The 14851-nt window shown below is 34.0% G+C and overlaps 1 protein-coding gene across 1 annotated transcript in view; it reads left to right on the top strand.

Annotated features, from left to right (window-relative positions):
- Positions 1-14851, top strand: part of DNAI4 (dynein axonemal intermediate chain 4) — an 87357-nt gene that overhangs the window by 52734 nt on the left and 19772 nt on the right. Inside the window, exons 9-12 of the mRNA XM_039233412.1 lie at positions 8170-8378; positions 11029-11115; positions 12365-12516; positions 14514-14671. Coding sequence (XP_039089343.1) covers positions 8170-8378; positions 11029-11115; positions 12365-12516; positions 14514-14671 — 606 coding nt within the window. The remainder of the gene's footprint in view (positions 1-8169; positions 8379-11028; positions 11116-12364; positions 12517-14513; positions 14672-14851) is intronic.

Below are 14851 nucleotides of genomic sequence, written 5' to 3'. Positions count from 1 at the left end.
CTACATATTCATGTACTTTTTTTGGTCACTTGTATTATCTTCTTTTGTGTAATATTCACTCAAGTCCTTTGTCATTTTAAATTGAGTTCTTTTTTTAATTGAGTTGTAGGAGCTTAAATTTTTATATATTCTGGAACAAGCTCTTTGAAAGGTATGTGTATTACAACTATTCTAAGTCGGTGACTTAACAATATATTTGTCTTTTGATGAGCAGAAGTTTTTAATTTTGATGAAATCTTATTTATCAGTTTTTTCTTTTGTAGTTAATGTTTGCCATGTCCTCTTTAAGACATCTTTGCCTGCCCCTAGATTGCAAATATCTTTGCCTTGTTCCTAAACTTAGGGAGAAGCATTCAATATTTTATCATTAAATATGTTGTTGAGTATACTTTTTTGTACATGTCTTTTGTTGACTTGAGGAAATATCCTTTTCATTTTAGTTTTCTAAACATTTTCCAAGGCCAATGGGTGTTGAATTTTGTCCATGATACCCAGGATAGCCAACAGAATATTGAAGGAAAAGAAGAAATTTGGAGGACTGACACTATCTGACTTCAAGACTTATTATAAAGCTACAGTAGTTAAGTCAATGTGGTAGTTTCAAAAGAAAAGATATATAGATCGATAGAACAGAATGGAGAGCCCCAAAATAGATCCACATAATTATATTCAACTATTCTTCGACAAAAGAGGAAAGGCAATACAATGGAGAAAAGATAGTCTTTTCAATCAGTGGTACTGAAACAACTGGTCATTTACATGCAAAATAAATAATTAGATACATAAATTGTACCATTCACAAAAATTAATCCAAAATACATCATAGACCTCAATGTAAAATGCAAAACTCTAAAACTCCTAGAAGTCAACATAGGAGACAATCTAGATGATCTGAGAGTATGGCAATAACTTTTTAGATTTAACAACAAATTAATGATAAACTTCTGCTCTCTAACAGACATTTTAAGAGAATGAAAAATCAAGTCACAGACTGGAGAAAATATTTGCAAAGGATATATCTGTTAAAGGACCCATCCAAAATACACAACTATTTCTTAAAACTCAACAATAAAAAACAACATGGTTAAAAAATGGGCAAAAGTTGGGGCGCCTGGGTGGCTTAGTCAGTTGAGCGTCCGACTTTCGCTTAGGTCATGATCTTGCGGTTCGTGGGTTCGAGCCCCGCATCAGGCTCTGTGCTGACTGCCAGCTCAGAGCCTGGAGCCTGTTTCAGAGTCTGTGACTCCCTCTCTCTCTGACCCTCCCCTGCTCACGCTGTCTCTCTCTCTCTCTCTCTCCTAGAAATAAATAAAACATTAAAAAAAATTTAAAAAGAAAAAATGGGCAAAAGACTTTAACAGACACTTCACCAAAGAAATACATGGATGGCAAATAAGCATGTAAATAGGTGCTCAAGGTCATATGCCATTACGGAATTGTAAACTAAAATAACAATGAGACACCACTATCCACCTATTAGAATGACAAAATTCCAAAACACTGACAGCAGCAAATATTGGCAAAGATGTGGAACAACAAGAACTCCCATTCAGTGTGTGAGGGATTGCATAATGGTTCAGCCACCTTGGAAGACAGTTTGGCATTTTATTACAAAACTAAATATACTGTTACCATATGATCCATAATCACAGTATTTACCCAATGTAGGTGAATACTTATATACCCAAAAACCTGTACACAAATGGTTATAGCAGTTTTATTGATAATTGCCAAAACTTGCAAAGCAACCAAGATGTCCTTCAGTAGGTGAATGGATAGATAAATTGTGGCATATCCAGACAATGAAATATTATTCACTGAAAAGAAGTGAGTTTTCAAGCTATGAACAGACATGGAGAAAACTTAAAAGAATATTACTAAATGAAAGAAGTCAGTCTGAAATGGCTACATGTGGTATGCTTCCAAATGCATGACATTCTGGAAAAGGCAAAAGTATGGAGACCATTGTTTGCTGGATTTCAAGGATTGGGAGGAATGAATAGTCAGAGCACATAAGATTTTAAAAGCAGTGAAACTGTTTTCTATGATACTATTATGGTGGGTACATGTCATTGTACATTTGTCCAAACCCATAGAATGTACATACCAGGAGTGAACACTAATTTAAACTATGGCGTTTGCTGGTAATGCTTTGTCATTGTGAATTCATTGATTATAACAAATATATTACTGGTACAGAATGTTAATTCCAAGGTAAGCTGTGCATATATCTGGGTTTAAGTATAGAAGAACTCTGTCTATTTTAAGTTCAATTTTTCTGTGAACCTAACATATGCTTAAGGACTTAAAGGAAAATAAGAATATAATGAGGAAAGCAATGAAAGCTATAAAGAACCAAATAGAGCTTCTAGAGCTGAAAAAGATATCTTGTACATTTTCAGGGTCACTAGATTAAGTATATATTTCTGAATGTGATTACTTTAAGATGAATATAAATGAGTACATGAGCTTGATATATCTGAAAATAAATCAGATGTTATTTTCTGGTTCATTCTTCAATATCTGATATGGATTCAGAGACTACCATGTCCCAAGTACATCTCCTAAAATTAAAATGATACATTTTCATGTTAAAGGAGAAAAAATTATTTTATAACTATTATCATTTTCTACTTTTTGAAACATGAACTTATTGTAGAGGTATGTTAAAACTCAGCCTCCATGTTATATCATATGTATAAATTAACTCAGAATAGACCATAGATTTAAATGTAAAAATTAAAACTATAAATTATAGTTCTAGAAGATAAAAGAGAAAATGTTTGTGATTTTACCATAAGAAAAGGTTATTTAATACACAAAAATCCTGACATGAAGGAAAAAATTGATAAGACTTTTGCAGTAGTTAAAATGTCTGCTCTTTGAATAACACTGTTACAGAAAAAAAAATGCAAGCAACAGTCTAGAAGAATATATTTACAATGTACATCTGACCAAAGACTTAAACTAGGAATATGTAAAGGACACATACAACTGATAAAAAAAAATATGTATATAAACAGGGGCACCTGGGTGGTTAAGTTGGTTAAGCGTCTGACTCTTGATCTCAGCTCAGGTCTTGATCTTAGGGTTGTGAGTTCAAGCCCCATCCAGGGACCCATGCAGGTGTGAAAACTACTTAAAAAAGAAAAAGAAGAAAAAGAAATATATATAAAGAATAATAAAAATAGGTGAAATATTTGAACAGAAACTTCACTAAAATATATATATGAATAGTCAATAGACACCTTAAAAGGTACTAAATATAATTTGTCATCAAAGAAATGCAAGTTAAAAACCATAACAAAATGCCACTAGACACTAATTGGAATGGCTAAAATTAAAAAGACTGACAACACCAACTGAGATTATGGAGTAATTGGGTTTTTCATATATTGCTATGGGAATATAAAATTACACAACCATGTTGGAAGTCTGTTGGGAAGTTTCTTATTATGTTATACATAGATCCACCCAATGATCCATTAATCCTGTTCTTGGGTACTCATCCAAGAGAAAGAAAACATATGTTGGGGCACCTGGGTGGCTCATTTGGTTAAGCATCCAACTCTTGATCTTGGCTCAGGTCATGATCCCACGGTTTGTGGGATAGAGTCCCTGCATTGGGCTCTGTGCTAGCAGTGCAGAGCCTGCTTGGGATTTTCTCTCTCCTCTCTCTCTGCCCTTACCTGCACATACTTGCTCGCTCTCCCTCAAAATAAAAAATAATAATAATAATAAACTTAAAAAACAAAAAGAAAACATATGTCTACAAAAAAAGTTTATGTAAGATTGCTTATAGCAGCTTTATTCATAATAGCTCCAAACTGGAAACAGCCCAGATGTCCACCAACAAGTCAATGAATAAACAAATGATGGAGCACAAATCAGCAATAAAAATGAACTACTTATACACATAATAACCTTGATGGATCTCAAAAACATTGGCAACTGAGAGAAACCACACACAAAAGAACACATATCAACAAACCCATTTATATGATATGCTATCACAAACAAAACCAATCTGAGGTGATAGAAATCAAACCAGTGCCTGGCTGTGGTGGGTTGAACTTAGCCAGAGAGTACAATGAGGTAACTTTTTTGGTTGATGGATATGTTCTCTATCCTGATTGTTGTGTTGGTTACATTGGTGTGTATATTTCTCAAAACTGATTAAACTGTACAGCTAAAATCTATGAATGTCACTGAATTTTCTCACAATTAAAAAAATGCTGCAATATTTATATTATCAGGTTCATTTAAAGAGTGATATACCACTGTAATTTCTTAACAGATATTAAGGTATAAGTGATATACAACAAACTACACATATTTGAAGTATACAATTTAATAAACTTTAAAATATCACCATAAGTAATGAATATATACAATGATATATGATGGTAATGAATGTATTCATCACCCTCAAATGTTTTTTCATGTCCATCATAATTCTTCCTTTCTGTTCCTCTTTGCCCCTCTCTCCTCCTTAAGAAACTACTGATTTGCTTTATATCCCTTATATAGATTAGTTTACATTTCCTAGAATTTGATATAAGTGTAATCATGCATTATGTACTCTTATTTGTCTGGATTCTTTTCATTTAGCAGAATCATTTTCAGGTTCATTAATGTTGTATATATCTATAGTTCATTTCTTTTTATCACTGGTGAGTATTCTATTGTATGAATGTCCTATGCTGTGCTTATTCTTTCATCTGTTGATTGATATTTATTTCCAGTTTGGGACCATTACAGATAAAGTTCGCATGAACATTTATATACCAGTTGTATATACCAGCTAAAGTGCTGCTTTAGCTGAATCTCATAAGATTTGATACGTTGTATTTTCATTTCATTAAAAATATTTAAAAATTTTTGAGACTTCTTCATGGACCCATGTGTTATTTATAAGTGTGTTGCTTAATATACACATATTTTGGGATTTTCTAGCTATATTTCAGTTATTAATTCTAATTTAATTGCATTATGGTCCAGGAATATACTTTGCATGATTTCTATTCTTTTAGATTTGTTAGGGTTTTTGTTTTTGTGATCCATAATATGGTCTATCTTAGAGAATTTACAATGATACATGCAACAAATATGTATTCTGGTGTTTTGGGATGGAATGTTCTATAAATGTCAGTTAGGTTAAATTGATAATGATGTTCAGGTTGTCTGTATCCTTATTGATTTTCAGTCTACCTGTTCTATTACTTATTAAGAGAGAAGTGTTGAAATATGAACTATAATTGTGGATTCATTTCTCTTTTCAGATATATTGTTTTTTGTTTCACCTATTTTGTTAGGTACATACACATTTTGTGTTGTTATTACTCCTAGAGGATCAAGTGCTGATTTTTTCAATATATACAGGCAGAAATCTGGGAAGTATATGTGAGAATAGATATTAAAAGTGTTGGATAATAATGGAAAAAATATGAAGATACATTAGGACAAATTTATTGACATGGGTCCACTAACCACAGATTCTGGATTTAGTGTCATAGCTCTGGGTATCAAAATGGCTCTAACACTTGATTTTTTGTTATTGTTGTTGCTGGCTGATAATGCATCAAAACGTAGTTTTCACTAAATAAAGTTGAAATGTCAGAACTGCTTTGGTACGCTGTAGAAAAAGGTATCCAAAGGCTTCAGGACATTGGAATGTTAGGGTGGATTTATCACAATGACCTACTTACCCACTGTGGAAGGGTCAAGATAATACACCTTTTAGCACAATCGTGAAAAGTTAATTGGCTGGGTACCCCAACATCCTTGAAGAATTCTGTGGTCACTGTTCAGAAATTACAGTGGGAACTGCTGCCAATCAACTGAGATCCTGAGTGGCAGGGCATAAGTGGCAGCAATTAATCACCAATGAAAAGGTAGGCATGGTTACTGTTGGGGGAAAAGCAGTTATCAGGATAGTCAGATTCACAGAGATCCACGGCATTGGCTAGTTGATCACCATACCCTTAGAAGAGAAATAGGTAGGTGCTGTATTGATTTGGTAGGACTGCCAAAAAACAAAAGAAAACAAAACAAAACAAAACAAAACAGAACAAAAACCTTCCCCGTAGTTCTGGAGGCTGAAAGCCCAAGCCCAAGGTATCAGTACAGTCAGCTTTCCTCTGAGGCCTCTGTTTTTGGCTTGCAGATAGCTACCTTCTTGTGGTCTCTTTACATGTTTTGTTTTGTTTTTTAATCCGTGCTTGTACATCCCCTGTGTCTCTTGGTGTTTCTAAATGTCTTCTTCTTATAAGGACAGCAGTCATATTTGATTAGGACCCAGAGTAATGGCCTTGTTTTACTTAATCTCCTCTTTAAAGCCTTTGTTTCCAAACCCATTATATTCTAAGGTATTGGGGATTAGGCCTTCCAATATATGAATTTTGAGGAGACAATTCAACCCATAAAATGTGGTCCTCCTAAATTTTTACTTGATCTGTATAAACAGAAGTGTCTTTTCTTTACAAAAGAAAAGTCATAACCCTTTAAGTAATTTCAAGACTTGTATTAATTTTCAGACCCAGAACTCCTTGGGTAAAGTGGAGGCTGGGTCCCTTTGAGAAAATATTTCACTACACTACCCAAAATATATACTGTTAATATTTCTCTCAGTCTTCCCCAGAGGGATCTACAGCCTTTTATATGAGTGACTGTGTGTGGCAAAACAGAAAAATAAGAAATTTCAGGGATTACTGGATACTAGCTCTGAACAGATACCCAAAGCATCACTATTATCTTTTAGCCAGACAGGACTTATAGGGGTCAGGTGACCAATGAAATTTTAACTCAGGTCCATCTCACAGTGGGTCCAGAGTGTCACTGAACTCATCTTGTAGTTATTTTCCCTGTTCCAGAATGTATACTTTGGAATAGAAATATTTAGCAACTGGCAAAATCCCCACATTTGATCCTTGAAGTGTGGAAGGAACGCTATTCTGGTAAGAAATGGATAAGTAGAAGTCACTAGAGCCTCCTCTACCTATGAAAATAGCAAACCAAAGCAATACCATGTTTCTGGAGGGACTGTAGAAATTAATGCTACCGTCAAGGGCTTGAAAGATGCAGGAGTATTGACTCCCATCACGTCCCCCATTCAACTCATCTGTTTAGCTTGCATAGAAAACACAGGATCTTGGGGGAATAATGGTCGATTACTGTAAACTTAACCAGGTGGTGACTCCAATTGCAGTTGCTATTCCAGATGTTGTTTCCTTGCCAGAGCAAATTAACACAGCACCTGGTACCTGGTATATGACTACTGACACAGAAAATGCTTTTTTTTTTTTCTTTTTTCTTCAATACGTGTTGGTAAAAGCCACTGGAAGCCATTTGCTTTCAGCTGGCCAGGCCAGCAATACACCATCACTGTCCTACCTCAAAGGTATATCAGCTCTTCAGCTTGTCCTAATTTAGTCTGCAGGGACTTTTCCCTTCAACAAGACATCACCCTGGTCCATTACATTGATGACATTATGCTGATTAGAGCTGGTGAATAACTGGACTTATTAGTAAGACATTTGCATGCCAGAGGGTGAGAAATAAATCTGATCATTTTTAAAAACATTTTTTTAAGTTTATTTGTTTTTGAGAGAGAGAGAGAGAGACGGAGAGGGAATGAGAACGAGCAGGGGAGGAAATCTGAAGCAGGCTCCGGACTCTGAGCTGTCAGCACCGAGTTTGAGATGTGGGGCTCAAACTCACAAACCATGAGATCATGACCTGAGCTGAAGTCAGACACTCAGTCAGCAGACTGAGCCACCCAGGCACCTCTGATAAAATTTCAGGGGCTTTCCAACCTCAGTGAAATTTCCAAAGGTGAAGGTTAAGTTTTTTCTTTTGGCCCCTCTTACAGCCAAAAAAGACCTAGTAGACCTCTTGGTTCTTCGGTGACAACATGTTCTTCATTTGGATGTGCTACTTTGGCTTATTCACTAAGTGACCTGAAAAAATGCTAGCTCTGAGTGGGGCCCAAAGCAACAGAAGATTCTACAACAGGTCCAGGCAGTCATTCAGAATGCCTGTTACTTGGGCCATATTATCCAGCAGATCCACTGGTGCTTGAAGTGTCTCATAGAGAGGTGGTGTTTGGGCCCTTTGGCAGGCTCCTGCAGGAATGGAGAGCAATAGTCTCTTCTTTTGATTTAATTTTAGAACCAGAACCTGAAGAACCTGATGACTTTCAAGAAGGTGAAAAACATGAAGAGACAGAGGAAGAAGGTAAGAAGGAAGAGGAAGAAGAAATAGAAATAAGTACGGAACAATCAACAATACCAGCCAATTTAGAACGACTTTGGTCCTTTTCCTGTGACTTAACCAAAGGCCTTAATGTGAGCAGCCTTGCCTGGAATAAAACAAATCCTGTAAGTTATTGAACATTTTAACAATTCTTTCTATAGTATTTAAGGGAAACTGTCAAGTACTAATGAAGTTTTTTTCCCTCAGATATTAAGCAAGGGATTTTATTTGATTTAAAATGAAGTTTTAACATACCTCTACAATAAGTTCATGTTTCAAAAAGTAGAAAATGGTTATAGCTATAAAATAATTTTTTCCTTTAATATGAAAATGTCATCATTTTAATTTTAGGAGATGTATTTGGGACACAGTAGTCTCTGAATCCGTATCAGATATTGAAAAGTGAACCAGATGATAACATCTAACTGATTTATTTTCAGATATATCAAATTCATGTACCCAAATGTAAATTCTTCTTAAAGTAATCACATTCAGAAATATATACTTAATCCAGTGACCCTGAAAATGTACAAGATAATTTTAGAAATTTCTTAAAATATTATTACTACCAGTAATAGCAAATATTGTAAGCATTTTACTTGTATTAAACGGGGACAAGGAAACTGAAGTACAAAAAATAAACAAATAAATAACTTGCCCAAAGTCACACGTCTCTTAAATGACCAGAGTAACACAACTAGTAAGTGAAACAGCTAGAATTCAGACTCAAACATCTGGATCCATAGTTCTTGCTCTTAATTACTGCACTGCCAAAAATCATCTTGAGCCAAATTATATGAATCATCAAGTTGGGGTATGGTATGTTTGCTTTTACAAAAGAGATAATTATAGAGTAATGAGACTTATTTTCTCCTGGCGTTTATAAACTGCTTCTGAAGACATGATTCTCAATTAGGGATTCCAAAACTCTTTTGTGTGATGACAATACCTTTGGAATCAATATTTTCTGTATTTTTAAAGTGGTTACAACTAATTGGTTTGTTAAAGCTGTATTGTATTATGTATGTTTAAGAATTAGCCTTATTATTTTACTGCCACATCTTATAAGGTACTATTGCAAATATACTAGTTGTTAATGGATTTAAAAAAATACAAACCCTAGTATCATCCTTATAGAAACCTAAGTAACGTATTATTTAAATTATGTATATTATTTTTAATAAAATAAAAATACTTTTAGTTAGTATGGATTGGTCCTTATAAACTATATTTGGAAACATCTTATAAGATAAGTGATACTCAATAAATCAATAATAAATGTGTAATAAAGACAGGTGAATCATTTTTAGAAACTGAATATTCCAGCATTTTTAAAGTTAATATATTGTTATTGAGATTAAAGTTAAATAATTGTTAATGAAGCTAAAAAAATGACGAATGGCATCTATTATATTTATTAATTCATTCTACAAATACTTATTGAACATTCACTCTGTACCAGGAACTCTAATAAGGCACTAGAGGAAACAGTAGTAATTTAGTCATACAAAGACCCTGCCTGTATAATAGTTCTCTCTGTGTTTTAATAAGGGAAATAAATAGTATTGTGAGAATGCATAAGAGGGGCGCCTGGGTGGCTCAGTCGGTTGGGTGTCTGACTTCGGCTCAGGTCATGATCTCATGGTTTGTGGGTTCGAGCCCCGCATCAGGCTCTGTACTGACAGCTAGCTCAGAGCCTGGAGGCTGCTTCAGATTCTGTGTCTCCTGCTCTCTCTGACCCTCCCCTGCTCACGCTGCCCCTCTCTCTTTCAGAAATAAATAAAACATTTAAAAAAATTTTTAAAAGAATACATAAGAGAGACTCATGAATGCTTTTTAGAGGAAGTGGTGCCTATGCTGAGTCTTGAAGTGATGAATAAAAGTTTGTTCATGTCAGCGTAAAAGGAATAGTGGTGAAGAGTGGTTTAAGGCAGAGGAAATTATAAAGAGATGGTATTGGCTTGAAACTAGGGTTACAGCAAAAAAATATATATTTTTGATAAAGGTATTCTGATTATAAAGAAGAGGTTGGGTTTGGTTAATCATCAAACTTTTGTCTTTATGCACTTATATAAGGACATCTTGAAATGACCTGCTTTATTAATCAGCTTGGGGTACTATAACAAGATACCATAGACTGGCTGGGTAAAGAAACAGAAATTTATTTTCAGGAAGCCAGGAAGTTTAGGATCATGGTGCTAGCTGATTTCATTACTGGTGAAGGTTCTCTTCGTATCTTGCAGATGGCCACCTTCTTGCTGCTTTCTTGCATGGTGGAGAGAGAGAGCTCTTTTTATAAGGCCACCAATCCTATTGGATTAACATTATGACCTTCATGACCTCATTTAATCTTGATTACCTCCTAAAAGCCCTTTCTTCAAATACAATCATGTTGGGGATTAGGACTTCCAACACATGAATTTTAGGAGAGGAGACACAATTCAGTTCATGGCACCCTGTCTTTATATTTGAAATAATTAGGTCATTCTCAGAAACCCATAATGTAGTAATATAAATTTGGAAAAATGTCTCAATATATGAAAGAACTTTTCAGCAATTGGTTCTTTTTAGTTATTCATCAGTCTGAAATATAGTTATTATTATTTTGCTTAGTAAGATGGAGATATAAAGTAAAAATAGATGGTATGCTGTTTTTTTTCTCAATAGGAATGCCATTTCTATTTTTAATATAGATCATTAATATGCATCTTTATATATTTCCCAATCTTTTTATGCTATCTTCTCTTATTTAAAACATATTTTTCTGATTTTCAGGACCTTTTGGCTGTTGGCTATGGGCACTTTGGATTTAGAGAGCAAAAAAGAGGATTGGCTTGCTGCTGGTCAATAAAGAATCCTATGGTAACGGATGGCCAATAGGAATAAACCCATTTTTAGTTAATTAAATGTTGACATAATTCTCATAAAGTAGATGTGTGTGGTAATTAAACAAAGTCAAAAAATTATCAAGGAAGACTTTATTTTCTTTGGTTTAAAGTCATAAGAATTAAAATTTATTCTTGTTGATATAAGGTAAACTAAATTCATTTAATAAATATTTATTGGGCACTTACTATGTGCTGTTAGATCTGATGACCCAGAATTGAACAATTATTTTTTATCATAAAGAAGAGGAAACTTTCTAGTGAAAATCCTTTAAAAATTATATGTTTCAGTTAACACTGAATTGTTTCTTAATTATGAATAACTCATCACCTCATAAGATAGATTTGTGCTGTCCTGAATACATATAAAATGGATGAATATGAATGACTATGTTATTAGTAAGAATTTTTCAAGGAGAATAATAAGAATCAGTTATTTTTTTTGTTAAACAGTTTTAGTCAATCTGTTACTTTGCAGCTTTACATTTAGTTTTAATTCATAACTGAAATGTGAAGTGGAAACCTTAGAAAAGGGTCAGGAGAGCAAAGTAAAAAAATGATTAGAGCTTTTATAAATAGCCTCAGTTTATTAGGAAGCTGGGTTTATATAGAATAAAAAAAAGGAAAGAAGAAACAATTTTAAAAATGTGGAAGTATTGATATAGGATCCATCATTGGTAAGTTGTCTTCTTTCCATATGGACTGCTAAAAGCAAGAAAGGATTTGGATTAGACTTTAAACAAAACAATAAAACTCTTCACAGAGTTGTCTAAAAGACTACCTTAGAGAGTTTTTTTGGAGCTTCCTCTATCCACTGTTTAGAAATATCTAGATAATTCAAGCCTCTGAAACAGATACGGGAAGATAGGAACATTGCTAGATAATTTGATTGGAGCCAATTATTTGTTTCTTAAAGAAGGCACATCTATGATGATCATACAAATCCCACTGAACGATTACCAAAATCTGGTAATTATTGGAGAAGGCCATGCTGTATTTCTTAAAAATATTGAGCTCTGAGAATGCATTAAAGGAAAGAGAATGACTAATTGACATTTTGGTTTCATCTATACTGGAAGTTAAGAAGACAGGAGTAACTTAATGTAGACTACCCCTTCTTACATTTCCACTGCCAGCAGACTAGTCTTAAGTCACCATTATATCCTATCTTACTATGGCCTGCAAAACCCAGTGTAAAATGTAATACAATTATTGTTTTTATTCAGTGGCCAGAGCGTATTTATCAGAGTCTACATGGAGTTACTGCTGTGGATTTCTCCATTGGAGCACCTAATCTTTTAGCCGTTGGCTATTACAATGGTACCATTGCAGTTTATAATGTACAGAGCAACAGTAATGTTCCAGTTCTGGACAGTAGGTGAGAATCCAAGAATTACATAAACATATAATATGTGCTTTTTTTTAAGGAGAACTAAAAATTTACTCTAATGTTATCTAATTTTGAGTGAATGTTTATGTTGTTATTGAAAGTGATACCATTACTTTTCAAACACTTAATAATTCCTCATACTTAATAATTCCTCATTTCAAACACTTAATAATTCCTGTCTCGCTGGAATGCTGTGTCCTAAAATCTGCATGTTCTCTGCCCACCTCACCACCCTTCCTTGACAGTTTATGTTCACTCTTTTAAAAAAATTTAAAAATTTCCCCAGCTTTATTGAGGTATAATTGAAAAATAAGAATTGTATATATTTAGGTTCTCTAATGTCATTTTTAAAACAAGTATGGGACACCTGGGTGGCTCAGTCGGTTAAGTGTCCGACTTTGGCTCAGATCATGATCTCACAGTTTGTGGGTTCGAGTCCCACGTCGGGCTCTGTGCTGGCAGCTAGCTCCGAGCCTAGAGCCTGTTTCAGATTCTGTATCTCCTTCTCTTTCTGACCCTCCCCTGTTCACGCTGTCTCTCTCTCTCACTCTCTCTCTCTCAGAAATAAATAAAACATAAAAAAATAGAAATAAAAGAGGTACAATGTAATTACTGAATATATGTATACACCGTGAAATGATTACCACAATCAAACTGATTAATACAATCATCACCTCACAGTTACCTTTTTGTTTGTGTGTGTGGTGAGAACACTTTGGATCTACTCTCTTAGCAAATTTTGAGGATATAGTACAGTATTATTAACGATGATCATCATGCTGTATGTTAGATCTCCTTTTCTTATTTGTCTTCTAACTGTTAAGTTTGTACCCTTTATTGCTTTGGCGTCACTCCTCCAAGAAACCTTCCCATTCCTTTCTTTTGTGCACTTGTGTAGTTATCACAGCACTCATCATGCTGTATATGTATTGTTTACATATATATTTTCCTGAAGAGGCTATAAGCAACTTGAAGTCAAGGATTAAGTCTTACCCTTTTATCTTCAGCATGTTGTATTGGGAATGTAACAGGATTACAGTTAAGTGAATAAGAATAAATAATGGATGAATGCATGAATGAATGAGTCATACTGAGAAAATAAAAATGTTAAAAGTGAAAGGTAGTGACTATGTTAGGATTTTATAATAGAACAAATACCAATGGGGCAAAAATGAAGTAGTATATTTATGTTAGTGTTTGAATAAACTTAGAGCTGAAAATAGGCATGAAAGCAGGGTCTGTAAGCTTCAATTTGAAATTGTCTGCATAGTTTTGTAAGCATGGGCATTTGTGCTTGTTTTACCAAATAATGCAAAGCTATATATGATTTTAAAAAGATTCAGAACTATTGCTTTGGAAGGTTTGCATAAAAAAATCAAGGACTAGGAGCAGAGAAACCCATTATTCTGACAGAAAAACAGTCACTAATCTGCGAAGTGATTTTAATTCTTCAGAGAAATGTTAAATCAGCCATAGAGAGAATCAAGCCAATGGGCAGACCTGAGACATAGAAAGGTAAGGTGATTGTTTACTTAAATAAGACTTAAATAATTTATCCATTTGAGCTATGAAAAAATTCTTATAAAGCTGAAGATACTTATTTTTAACGTGTCCAAAGTAAATTAACGCAACTTATCTAGGAAAAAGTAAATGAATAGAGTAAGGGAAAGTATATTCTGAAAAGAAAGAAAATTTTTGCTTTTCTGTTTTTCTTCTATTATAACAGTTAATATAATTAAAGGTAGTAAAAGTTTCCTTTTGTAAGAAATGAAAAAAAAAAAACAAAAAGCATTAGGTGACAAAATGATTATTTTCCCTGTTTTTCAAAAATACTTTTCCTAAAGTAAAAGTCCAGTTTTGAACAATAAAGGCATCATTCTTTAAGTAGGTCACAGTGCTCCAGGGAGCCGTCCTTATGACTTACACTCCTGTGCTTTTAAAAATTATGACAATGATTCTATATTTAGTGCTTTTCTCTGTTTTAGTGAATCACCTCAAAAACATTTGGGACCTGTATGGCAACTACAGTGGATAGAACAAGATCGAGGGACAACAGGAGATGACAAAAGAGAAATACTAGTTTCTATATCAGCAGATGGAAGAATCTCCAAATGGGTTATACGGAAAGGACTGGACTGTCATGGTAAAAAGAACAAATACATACACACATATATATCAAATTACTTTCTTTTTATTATGTGCTGACTTCAAATTCCTAGTGAGCCACATAAGAGGCGATGAATGTTGCTTTGGCTACATAAGAAAAATGAGCTTGCTCATTGTTTTTCTCATTGGTATTTGCTAATTTGAACCTAATCACATG

Source organism: Hyaena hyaena, unplaced genomic scaffold (genome assembly GCF_003009895.1).
Source record: "Hyaena hyaena isolate Hyena2069 unplaced genomic scaffold, ASM300989v1 scaffold_75, whole genome shotgun sequence".
Lineage (NCBI taxonomy): Eukaryota > Metazoa > Chordata > Mammalia > Carnivora > Hyaenidae > Hyaena > Hyaena hyaena.
The sequence above is the reverse complement of the archived record's forward strand: the minus strand, read 5'-3'. Positions and strand labels throughout refer to the sequence as shown.